At 38.0% G+C, this 12,647-nt stretch overlaps 1 protein-coding gene across 1 annotated transcript in view; it reads right to left on the minus strand.

Moving 5' to 3' along the window:
* Positions 1 to 4,348, minus strand: part of rock1 (Rho-associated, coiled-coil containing protein kinase 1) — an 88,524-nt gene extending 84,176 nt beyond the window's left edge. The window contains exon 1 of the mRNA XM_073848328.1: positions 3,578 to 4,348. Coding sequence (XP_073704429.1) covers positions 3,578 to 3,670 — 93 coding nt within the window. The 5' untranslated portion in view covers positions 3,671 to 4,348. The remainder of the gene's footprint in view (positions 1 to 3,577) is intronic.
* Positions 4,349 to 12,647: the final 8,299 nt, after the last annotated feature.

Here is a 12,647-nt window from a genome sequence, read left to right on the forward strand (position 1 = left end):
ACCTGCAGTTACATATACGTAATGTTTTGATAACATCGCATATTGATATTTTAAATTATTTAAAAATGAAAAGATACCTTAAATGTGAAATGAAAACTATCAGTAGGCGAACCGAATCATTTAAACGGTTGATTCAATCAGGAACGAAACACTGTCAATGTTGCTCAGAGACACAAAAAGTGGTGTTGCTGTGTTTGGAATTATTTTTGTTGGTGAAATTGAGCAAAAACTGAAAATACGGGGACTAAAACATAAGTCTTTTAATATTAACCTCTTGTTTATTGAACTCAATATTGCATTTGTAACCATGCTGACTTTTGAAGAAAAAAAAATGGCATTCTTCGTGTGATATTGATTTACTATATAAAATGATATAAATGTATACTGCCGCCAAATCTTGAATTATGCGATCATTCAAAATGCATTTAAATAGACTGAATCATGCGGCGAAATAATGAACTCTAAATGCGAAGTCGCACTAGTTTAACCTTCATCACGTAATGTATGCGTGTTTTGTTTGCACTTTGCGAAATACTCGAAAATGTCAAATCACACATCGCTAAAACAACACTTATGATATTATCACAGACAATATATAATCGCACACCCCTATTATTAATTAACCTTTGTTTTTGGTTTTGGTGAAAATAAATACAAATAATTTTGGTGCATCTCTACTAGCGGGAAATGCAAAGCTAGACATAAATCAATACACAAATTTTTGTGGTATGCAAACTATTGTGGAAATATGGCGATACTAGCTTGAGCAGAACTGCTTAATGCAGCCCTTAATTTTATTTCAATGAGTATTATTTGAAAAGTTAGTAATAATACAAAAAATAAAAAAACTCATTACAGGTACACTCAAAGCACAGATCTATTTTGGCCTATCAGATTTTTTGTCTTGTCCGTTGGGACGATTATTACAATAATGATAACCATACATGAACCATTAACATTTTATTCAAACTAAGAACGGGTTATACAGAAAGTGAGCAAACAGTGCTCTTTTTATAGTAAATGTTCACTGACTGGGTGAAAACTCCTGTTATAATAATAAAATAATCTGTATTGCCAATGAATCTTTTAATAACATCGCACATAACAAAATGATTTGCAAGTGTGCTGAACAAACTCTGGTGAATCCTGACATAAAAGTCTCTGATTGTCCACAGCGTTCACATGCTCAACAAACATGTTTGTGATTGGCAGGAATCACTTTAAAACCAAAAGTTTCAACTTGGTAGCAAAGCACAGATACTTTTTACAACACTAGATTAGTTTATTTTATGAATGAATCATTGAGAAATGAGTTCTGCACGAGTAAATGAAAAACTTTGCTTTACAGCGCTCTTTTTAGCTGAATTCTTTATATTTCACAATGTGGAAGTGGAAAAGTTGTTAAAACATTTTATGTTTGTAATCATCAACTTGATTGTTGTTAGTCTACATAAAATGCCCAATAAAGTCTCAAGCACCACCTGCAAGCCATACTAAGTTCACTTTAATATGAAAATATGCATTATTAGTCATATATGGTTGCAACAACATTTTAGCTCTAATTTTTTAGGAGCCACTGTTTTAACAAAGCTTTACTGACTGCTGGGTCATAAACGTTTAGTTGCTATGATTTCTAAGTATATTCCATATGTATGCATCTTGAAAAAAATCATTTAAAAGTGTTATGTATTTTGATGAGAGAGTATTTAAAAATGCATTTCCCACACTTTACAGATACATGAATGGATCGGAACTAATATAAATGTAAAATGTTCATTTCATGTTACTGCATGTTGCTATTATGTTATTATTCGGCTCCATGGTGTGTCTTATTTAATGCATGCAAGTAGCCTCTTGTTTTTCCAATCAAACCAAAGATATTTAAAGATACTTTAAATCCCCAACTTTTGTTTGACTTTACTGAATTTTAGTCCATGGATCTGTCCAGGTTGTTGGTGTAGCTATATGACTTAAATACCTTCAGTAGTATGAAAATCCAGGTGTACACAGGTGGGACACTGGATAATTCACACACTCTAAGAATAAAAAGGTACAAAAGCTGTCACTGGGGCGGCACCTGTTCAAAAGGCACCTTTGTACCTTATTTACCCATAAAGGGTGCATGCTGGTATCTAAATGGTATATTAGTACTTTTAGAAACCGCCCCAGTGACAGCTTTTATACCTTTTTATACCTGAACTGATATGTACAACTAAACACAACAAAGTTGCCAAAAGTGTCTGTGAATGCATAAATGTAAATAAAGATGTAAAGATAATTACTGTAGATTTTCGCAGAGCTGGAACGCTGTATTGTTGACAAATCAAAAGGACCAGAACTATCTATTTTATAGTTACATAGAGAAAACCAAATGGGGTTATGAATGGTCATAGCCATAAATGTGACCCTGGACCACAAAAACAGTCAAAAGTAGCACGGGTTTATTTGTAGCAACAGCCAACAATACATTGTAGGGGTCAAAATTATCAATTTTTCTTTTATGTCAAAAATCATTAGGATATTAAGATCACGTTCTATTCAAATATTTTGTAAATTTTCTAGTGTAAATATATTAAAACATAAGTTTGCATAACTAAGAACTTCACTTGGACAACTTTAAAGGCAATTTTCTCAATATTTTGATATTTTTGCATGCTCAGATTCTAGATTTTCAAAGTTGTATCTCTGCCAAATACTGTCCTATCTTAACAAACATACATCAATGGAAAGCTTATTTATTCAGCTTTCAGATATACATATACATCTCAATTTCCAAATATTGACCCTTATGACTAGTTTTGTGGTCTAGGGTCACTATATGCACTGCATACACACATACTGACTAATTAATGCATTACTGTGAAATCCTGTGACCTGTACTTACTATAGACTGAAGACTAGATACAGTCTTTACAGGAAGATGCCACTATTAATAACTAAAGCAAAGTGATATTTAACAGTAAAAAACACACAATCTGTGTGCTTGTGTATGCAACAATCAACTCAAAGTCTTTTAAAGAAAAAAACCTCAAATGTATAATGAAATAAGATGAAATAATTAATATACTAAATTTTACAAACTCCAGGTAAACACACACACACAAGGTACAAATGCAGATCAAAATTAAGTTCGTTGAGCATGCAATATGGGTGGTGTGGCCTAGTGGTTAAAACTTAAAGACCCTGCTGGTTACCAAATGGTTGTAGGTTCATCCCTGCAATGAACTATCACCATTCTGTATGATCCTGTAATGAGTGCATTGCAAAGTAAAAGGCTTTTTAAAATAGTGATTATTAATTATTTATTAGCCCAAAATATCACTATTACAAGCAAAATCCTAGACATCAGTAAGAATCTTGACAACTTATTTAAGTTTGACTTGTACTCAAGTGATTACAAACTGGCATGCATTGCACAATGCACAGCCAAAGTCACGAAGCATCATTCCTCCACTGTTACGCAGAAATACAGAATATATTGCACTATTGTCACGTTTTATATTAGTTTGTGCTCACCTCAGTGGATACAATTTACAAAAACACAATGATATCTCCACAATAAAGCAGACAGACTTACCAGCAGACAGTCTGTGTTGACCTCTGATTTGGGATCCTTCAGCATGGCATCGATCTTCTCGAATCGAGCTGTCAAACTTTCTCCAGCAGACATGTTTGGGGCTGATCAGACGAATTTGATTCAGAAGTGTGAAGGAGATGCGAGTTACTGGCTAAGATTAGCAAATTAACTCGCTAACTTCCTCTGCCCTCGCAAAGCAATAAGCACTAGTTTGATCAAAGCAACGTTTTGTGCCTTACTGCCTTAATATCACTCTTGTTGAATCGTAAACAACACCGAGAGAGGACGAAAAGCCACATTTTCGAGACAAAACAACAACAGGACGAGGTGTCGGATTAGTCCATGACAACTTGGCAAACACAAAAAGCAGCAGCAACAGATTATACTGCGCTAAGCTAATTTAGCTTCAGGAGATATGAAGGGAACGGGCTCGCTTAAAACATACAAACCGATCACATTCACGCAAAAAGAAGCGATAAAAAACAAATGCTGCAGAGTTAGCATGCGGCCACACGAAATTAAATTTCTCCAGGCCTCTGTCCATAAAAGCTTGCCAGGCCAAACGAGTCTGACAGCTGCAAAGTGAGAAGTGGCGACAAAAAAACTTCGCCTTACAAATTTCGATGAGTTAAAACAAGATCCTGGTTAAAACGATCCTTTACAAATCCTCCCGTGATAAATCTCTCTTAGTCCGCATGCCGGCTTTCACTTTTCCAACAAGTATGTAATCCACGATGCGCGGGGAATGCGGATAAATCAAGCTTTAACGATGCTACTATTCAAAAAAAAAAAAAAAAATACTGGGTGCCCGATTTTCTCCCACTGCCTGACCAACATGTCCGCCTTCCTGTTGAAACACCCCGGAGAATCAACTTCGAAACCTCTCCAACTGCGCATGCGCTGAAACTCTCTCACTCACTCGCATGCGCTTGCTCTCTCTCTCTCTCGCTCTCAATGGCGGGTCGCAAACTAACGTGTTTCAATATCCGCCTGCAGAACCGCAGCGCCAGCAGTTTAAAGACAGTAGAGCAGGCTGTTTTTTTAAATATGTACTCATGTTTCATGTTCATATAGCTTGGACTAATGACAATTTAAGGTTTTAGTACTAGTAAATGCTATAAGCAGTGTGTACTGGCATTCATTTTAACCAGTGTATAGCCCAAAGTGCTTCCCATTTGATTGTACTGTTATAACATTTCCTTCATGTTCATGTTGTACTTAAAAACACAGATAATAGGCGTTCAATGTCAAATATACTGAATTTAATCACATGCAATTCAAAATAAACAGTCTCTGTTCTGTAAAACTAAAGACTGAAAATATCCCTGCTGGAAAAAAATACCTAAAACCAGCTACTACTTACATCTTAGGCTGGTTTTAGTTTTTTCAGCAGGGATATTTTTAGTGTTTAGTTTTGTTTTTTAGTCTGGCCTCCCAGCCTGGCCAAGCTGATTTTTAGCTGGTTTTAGCTTAGTCTCAACCTCAGACGCCACGCCCACGGACCGTTGGCTCAACGTCTGATGCATATGGCACACAAAATTGGAAACACTTCAGGAGTTTCGAAGTCGTCATCGGAGTGGATGAATTATACAGGATTGCCAGGAGAGGGGTGTGCCACTGTCTTTAAAAGGAACCCTGGGTATTAAGACTTGTAGTAGGCTATGGCTTATTATAACGTAAATGATATCTCTTACTAAATAATGTGGTAGAAAACCTATGAAAGATTTATGTTATTTAAAAAATCCACATCAGTTTATACATATTTTGGACTATGGGGGTGCCATTATTTTGATTTACATAGAACGGTTGCACTCTGTGAGCTACTGAAACTGTCTGTTGCTATTTTTACCACAACACAACTCAGAATACACACCTTGTAAAATAAAAAAGAGAAACAATGCCACATTGTGCAGCTTTTGATTGTGATTTTCATTGAGAGTCTTCACTGTTTAGCGATAAGAAGAGGAGAAAAGAATGGGAAGATGCCTGTGGACAAATAAAACTTTCTAAAGACCCATGTCTGTGTTCTCTCCACTGATGCCTTTGAGGCTTTTAGTAGACTATAGCTACTGAAAAAGCTTACAAATGATGTAAACATGCCAAAGCTTGTCATGACGCCGTGGCCACTAAATGAGTTTCTCAGTGTGGAGTTCACTCAATATCTGGGTCTGAGTCTTTGTGGGGAAAATCGAATGGTATTTTGGCTTATATCCATCGTCACCTGTAAGCTCTTTCAGTATCTGTCTTCATTGTATGAGTATTTTATTTTCCGAGTTATTGTGTTGCGGTAAAAATAGTAACACATAGTGACAGTAGCTCAATGAGTGCAACCATTAGATGTAATCAAAATAATGGTGCCCCCCATATTCCAAAATATGTATATAACAATGTGGATTTTATGGGTTTTCTATTACATATTTCAGTAAAATACATTATTTACGTTATATTAAGCTATACAAGTCTTAATACCCAGGGTTCCCTTGAATGTTCCCCCTGGAAACAAAGATGCCGTGATGCCAAAACCTGTCATGGAAGAACAAGCCGTCATGTTTACAACTCTGACAATGAACACTTATCAGATCAACTAAATGCTGGAGTATATTAATAATATAATGTGATAATACATTTTTGTGGCACAGAATCTTTAAAATATGTGACCCTGGACCACATATATTTGTAGCAATCGCCAAAAATACATTGTATGGGTCAAAATTATCGATTTTTCTTTTATGCCAAAAATCATTAGCATATTAAGTAAAGATTATGTTCCATGAAGATATTTTGTACATTTTCTACCATAGATATATAAAAACTTGATTTTTGATTAGTAATATGCATTGCTATTAACTTCATTTGGACAACTTTTAAGGCAATTTTCTCAATATTTTGATTTTTTTGAACCCTCAGATTCCAGGTTTTTAAATAGTTTTATCTCAGACAAACATTGTCCTTTTTTAACAAACAATATATCAATGGAAAGCTTATTTACTCAGCTTTCAGAAGACTTAAGACAAATTTACACTTATGACTGGTTTTATGGTCCAGGGTCACATATGTCCAAGAGTTTTACACACCAGTCTGTTATTTTAGGGACATTTTCACGCCCCTAAACAAGATGTGGCACAAAACAAAACGTGATTGATTGTTTTACCTGTCAGTCATTTGGGCTCTTGGGCGGGCCTTGGCAATTCAAAGCAGCCACGGTTCCCAGACCTTTTGCCATCAGTCTGAAGGTCTGGCTATGCAAAATTAGTTTTAGCTGCCCAGCTATGCCCAGCCTGACCAGCTAAAGAAGTGGTCAAACCCTCTCTAAAACCAGCCTTAAAACCAACTATGACCAGGTTGGAAGAGCAGCTAAAAACCAGCCAACTAGCTTAGACTGGTTTCAGCTTCCAGGCCCAATCTCATGCCACAAGAAAAGAACAAACAGTGCTTATATACGCTCACAATGTGATGGAATACTATCAAAAAAATATAATTATATCCTTTATCTCCATACTGAAAGCCCAGATGGCCAGACAGTGATTCATCTTTTTGTCTGGGATGCTGTAAGCATGGACACTGTATGTACGTTGTACATTTATAACAGTTTAGCTTGAAGGTGACCTATTATGGCCCCTTTTTAAATAAGTCTCTTAAGTCCCCAGAGTGTGTGTAGGTTTTAGCTTAAAATACCTGACAAATAAATTTTTTATAGCTTGTTAAAATTGCCATTTTTAAGGTATGAGCTAAAACGCGAATTGCACAGACGGGAGCACGGCGCTTTCAAAAAAATAACAACATGGCTGGTCTCATAGTGCCTTTGCATGCAATCACAAACTTTATAAGTCCCACTTGTGATTTTAAGCTTGACAAATTCAAGCGGCTGTCTTCACATTGCTTTTAAATGAAATTAAACTACCACATTCCTATTTATGGTCATTCTGTTAGCACATGAAGGCAGAATCAATCAAAACACACAGAGACAAAGCTTTAACAACATTAGTCTTAAAGAGTGCCAAGAAGCTCTTTCAGAAAGGCAATTTGGAAAACAAAATAAGACACATGACACACTGGAGCTGATGTTCATGCGTGAAGTGTTGGTATTAATTACTCTTTTAGAATCAACCTTTGTGAAAACCCAGTGTTAAACTGACCCTTGTTTGTGAGGCAGTCCAGCATAAAATGATTGGCACAAACACTGAGGACTTTACTGATTTTTTTCCTGGATATTTCCTTCAAAAAATCAATTTTAACCACAGTATCCTCAGTGGATCAGATGGAGGGAGTCTTTGGAGACTTCTGTGTTCTTGGTGCATCCCAAAACACAACACTAGTAATTCCTCTTTGGCGCTGACATTGTATATCTCCAGCAGCTACAGCAAGAAAACAATGGTAATGGTGAACTGCTGCTTCTCACTCAGGGCTGTGTCTGTGCTAATAGGGAAGAGATCGGGCGGGATTTCTCCCTACAATTACGTCAATGTATAGAGAAAAACAGAATCGTGTGTACAGACAGACTGTTTATGATTTATTGGGATTATAGAAAAAAAATCAGTGGGTGGATTTTTACCTGAAAGGCTGGGTTGCTGATTTACAATCAAGTTAATGGAGTGTGCAAAAAAGTGAGTAGGAGTGAAGTCAGGGTAGGGAAATTATCATAACCAGATAGGCAGAAAGCAGATCAAAATCGAGTAAAAAAGAATTAATAAAGAAAAAATCTGCAGAGCATGATCAGTTGTGAGTGGCTGCCATGTTGAAAAGGAAAAGAAAAACAAACCAAGAAAAAAGAAAGGATGAGAAAAGAACCTAAACCCAGCCAGGTGGTTGAGTAGTCCGGCAACAATGGAATTCCATGATGAGCAAGTGGCTTATCAGCAATCCTCTTGAGACCCTGGTTTGTCTACTTGTTGAATGGAATCCTGACGACAGACTGGTGGTAGTGCCAATCTACTGTCAGAATTCGCTCCAGAAATAATAAATGAAAAGGGGCCCTTTCAGAGACCACTTTCCTAGGAAGACCATGAATCTGCAAGACATGGTCCAAGATCTCCTGTCTCCTTGGAATAGGGGAGTTTGGACAGGGGCATGAACCACCCTGGAGTCTACTACGGAGAGGATCACTGAGCCTGCTTGGAGTTCAGCTTTTTATCCAACTGTATATACTCAGGTTCCTGTGGTCAGTCCATACCACAAATGAAATAGCCACTCCCTCCATCCTCTAAACCACCAAGACACAAAGACAAATTTATTATGTCTCTCAGCACATCAGCAACACAAGCACCCGGAAGACGGCCGGGGCATTGGACAGTTCGAATGTAAGCACTAAATATTCAAAGTGCCATGGAGGATTCACTAATGAAGGCAAGCTTTAACTGCTGGAAGCGACATACTTTTGGCCTGCACAGTAGAGACAAAAAAATTAAGTGAGCTGTGTTGTTTGTCCTTCACGATCATGAAGCCTCTTTTCCAAACACAGATATCTCTAAGACCTTGATGGTCTTAAAAATGCATCGTGCCTTGTAACTTTACCACAGACAGAGGACAGGGCTTTTCCAAAAGCTCGGGCCAGGCAACTTGAAAGTGCCCAGATAAGCCACAGTAAAGGCAGCACCACTCCCACAAGCACCTGGAAGATGGCTGGGGCATTGGACAGGTTGAATGTAAGCACCAAATATTCAAAGTGCCAGGACTACCCTATTTACTAACGAGCGGAAGTGATATTCCCTTGACCAGCACAATAGAGACAGAAAACTTTGGTCAGCTGTGTTGTTTGTTCTTCTTCAATGTCATGAAGCCTCTTTTCCAAACACAGATCTGTCTAAAACCTTCAACATCTAGGTCCTAAAAATAGCATTGCTCCATGTAACTCTACCGTAGACAGAAGTGGTACAGATAAAGAAGCAGGATTGACAAAGGTCCTCAAGGCGGGATTTAAATTTGGGTCCCTCTGAGCACAGTTGCGCTATATGTCAGTGCCTTGACCACAAGGCTATCAGTGCCGACAGCCAACTACATATTTTAATTGTACTTTTTTATTATAATGTAAACCTTTTCATCATGCCATGAAAGCTGAACACAGGCAAAGGTGGAGAACCCAGGTGCGATAACGAGAGCACATTCAGGAAGTACATCTAAAATGTCTCTTTAATAAATCCAGAATGGCTCCTTCCAGAATGATTAGAGCGAATGGCAAGAAACTCCCATTTCAACTGAAACCTCTGGGTTTCAGGATGCCTCAGAAGAAACCAAGGAGTGGTCCTACAGACTGTAGGTATACAAAGTAGGTAGCAGGGTTTACTTTCCATGCATAATGGAATGGGCCTATATATCACTAGGCCAGTTTGCGGGATTCCACTTGCAAAGCAAATTTGTTGTTGAGTTTTAAGTACATCAAGACTGCTTGAAGCAACTTGAATACAGTTGACCTGAGAGGTAAGGTGTTGTGTTCTGGACAGTTATCTTATTGAGGCCTCTGCAATAAATACATGAATGAAGACCACCATCTTTTGTGCCCATCAAAAAAAAAAACCCTGGATCAGCATGAGGTGGAGGCTCAGATGAATCCTGCAATAAGGAATTCAAAGATGTAGCAGTCCATGGTCACTCAGTCAGAAGGGGAAAAAAAGATTATTTACAATAATTCACAAGGGTAATTCGAGAGAGGTCTTGGGACATCCTCTGGGGATCTCTGACAAAATGCGACAAAAGTGGCATGACAGCAGGGTTGCCAGCTTTTCACAACAAAACAATTGCTACTCAAAATTAGCCCAAAACTAGCCCAATGGAATTTTGAGGGGGTTCTCTCTATCACCCAAAGGTCATCCGTCCAGGGCAGTAACAAGGAGGAGAGAATACTGAGCTTTTTGGATAAGGAACAGCCCACAAAATTTCCAGGCACACCTCAAGCTACCCAGGCCTGCAAAAAATGGTATTGATTGAAGGAATAATCCTAAATTGGTTAAGGGTAGCCATTAGGGCAGTGGTCTTCAAATTCAGTCCTTGAGGGCCAGTGTCCTGCAGAGTTTAGCTCCAACTTGTCTCAACACAATGTCTGGAAGTTTCTAGCATCCTCAGTAAGACCTTGATTAGCTGGTTCAGTTGTATTTAATTCGTGGTGGATCTAAACTCTGCAGGACACTGGCCCTGCAGGACCAAGTTTGGAGATCCCGGAGGACAGGGCTTTTCATGAAAGCTCTGGAAAGGTGACTCGAAAGGCAGTACAACTTCCTCATGTGTTTGTCCGTTCAGAAGGGGGAATCCTGGTACTTCCCAGCTGCATAGGTTCAGGGGTTTCTTGAGGATCACAAACTTATATATCCAATCTCTGTCCATTTCAGATGGCCACATCTATGAAAACCTTGTAGGAGGGTTTTTTGGTGGCAAGCTCATCCTGGATGACCTATCCTAGCCACTTGCTGCTGTGATGGTGTGGGACTGAACGACATACTCTACTACAATAAATTCGTCTTCCTTCGAGCTCCTTCAAGTAGATGGTTAAGTACCAATCTGATTTTCTCAACAAATGAAGAGTAAAGAGGCTGCGGGCCTCGCTGACGACTGTAGAATGGAAAACATGGCTGGAACTTGAAAATAAGGGCACCATTACAGGGGCTATGGTGTCCTGAGAATGTGAGTCAAAATGTAAAAGTGATGTGACATGTGGCCAAGTATGGTGTCCCATTTAACAGCAGTGAACAAACAACACACACACACACACACACACACACACACACACACACACACACACACGGAGCAGTGGGCAGCCATTTTCGCTGCAGCACACGGGGAGCAGTTGTGGGTTCGGTACCTTCTACATTGAGGGTGGAAGAGAGTGCTGGTCATTTACTCCCCCCACTTACTATCCCTGCCGGTACCGGGACTTAAACCCATGACCTTTGGGTTATAAGTCTGACTCGCCAACCATTAGGCCACGATTGCCCCTTGAAATTGGATGTAATTAGGGTTTAGGCAAAGGACTGGGGTTGAGTGACTTGACTGATGCACCATATTTCACAAATTTGATTAGATTCTGTTTCACAAGCTCTTGATTTGCTTCAATATCAATTTATTTCAAAATATTTAATGTACGTCATTTTTAATTTTAATGGCAATCTATATAAACAAATAAAAGCCAGTTTAATAATTAATTTAAACCTTAAACTTATAGCAGTGTACGCAGTGAGAGTACATTGGTATAATATTAAAGGATAAATTAACAACAGAGGCTAAACTATTAAATTCAATTGCTATATTTTTTAGATATAATCCAACTTTCTCCTCAATGCGGAAGTAAGCCTACAGGTGAGACTTCTGGTTCATTATCTGCTAAAGGGAAATTGCAACAACAATAAAAACGTGCAGTAAACAGTAATACTGTTTGCACAACAAACCAGTGTGCTCATAATTAAAATAATATGGTATAACAATATGGTAAAACACCAATATGCTATATCAAGCAGCAAAACAAGCTGTTTTGTACAGTTAAAAATAGCTGGAAGTGGATGAGACCGGAAGCCACACCCATAAAATTTACAAATGGCTGCGCGCCGCCCACTCTTATGTTAAGAAAAAGTTAACACCCAAATAAAATTGATTATAAACATGAATTACAAATGCTTTCATGAACCCAGAAAATTTGCGTTGACACAGAAAGACATTTTTAGTTGTACTGAGTTAATAAGAGGGCAAGTCTTAGCTTTCAAATTATATCATTTTTAAGCAGCTGTGTTATTATGAACATATAGCAATATGTTTCTCTCTACAGTTTATTCGAGCTAACAAAGGAGCTAATGGCGCTGCTGATGGAAATGTCAGGGTGTGTATTATTTATGTTTTTCAAAGTGTAGCAACCACAATATTAATAAAGTATAATTGCATAAGTTTATGGTGTGATTAATTTTATAGCTCCACCTTGACTGGCTCTATTTAGGCGAATAGTCTCCCTCCAGTGGCAAAGCAGCATCTTAAATGGAATTGCTTAATTTTTAATATTCATTAGCCACACCTTGACCATTGGAAGGTAACTAAGTCAACATTATATAATCAGTATTAGTGAAAAAGGTCTTAGAGACCTTATTAATATTTATAA

The sequence above is a fragment of the Garra rufa genome, chromosome 10 (assembly GCF_049309525.1).
Source record: "Garra rufa chromosome 10, GarRuf1.0, whole genome shotgun sequence".
Classification (NCBI taxonomy): Eukaryota; Metazoa; Chordata; class Actinopteri; order Cypriniformes; family Cyprinidae; genus Garra; species Garra rufa.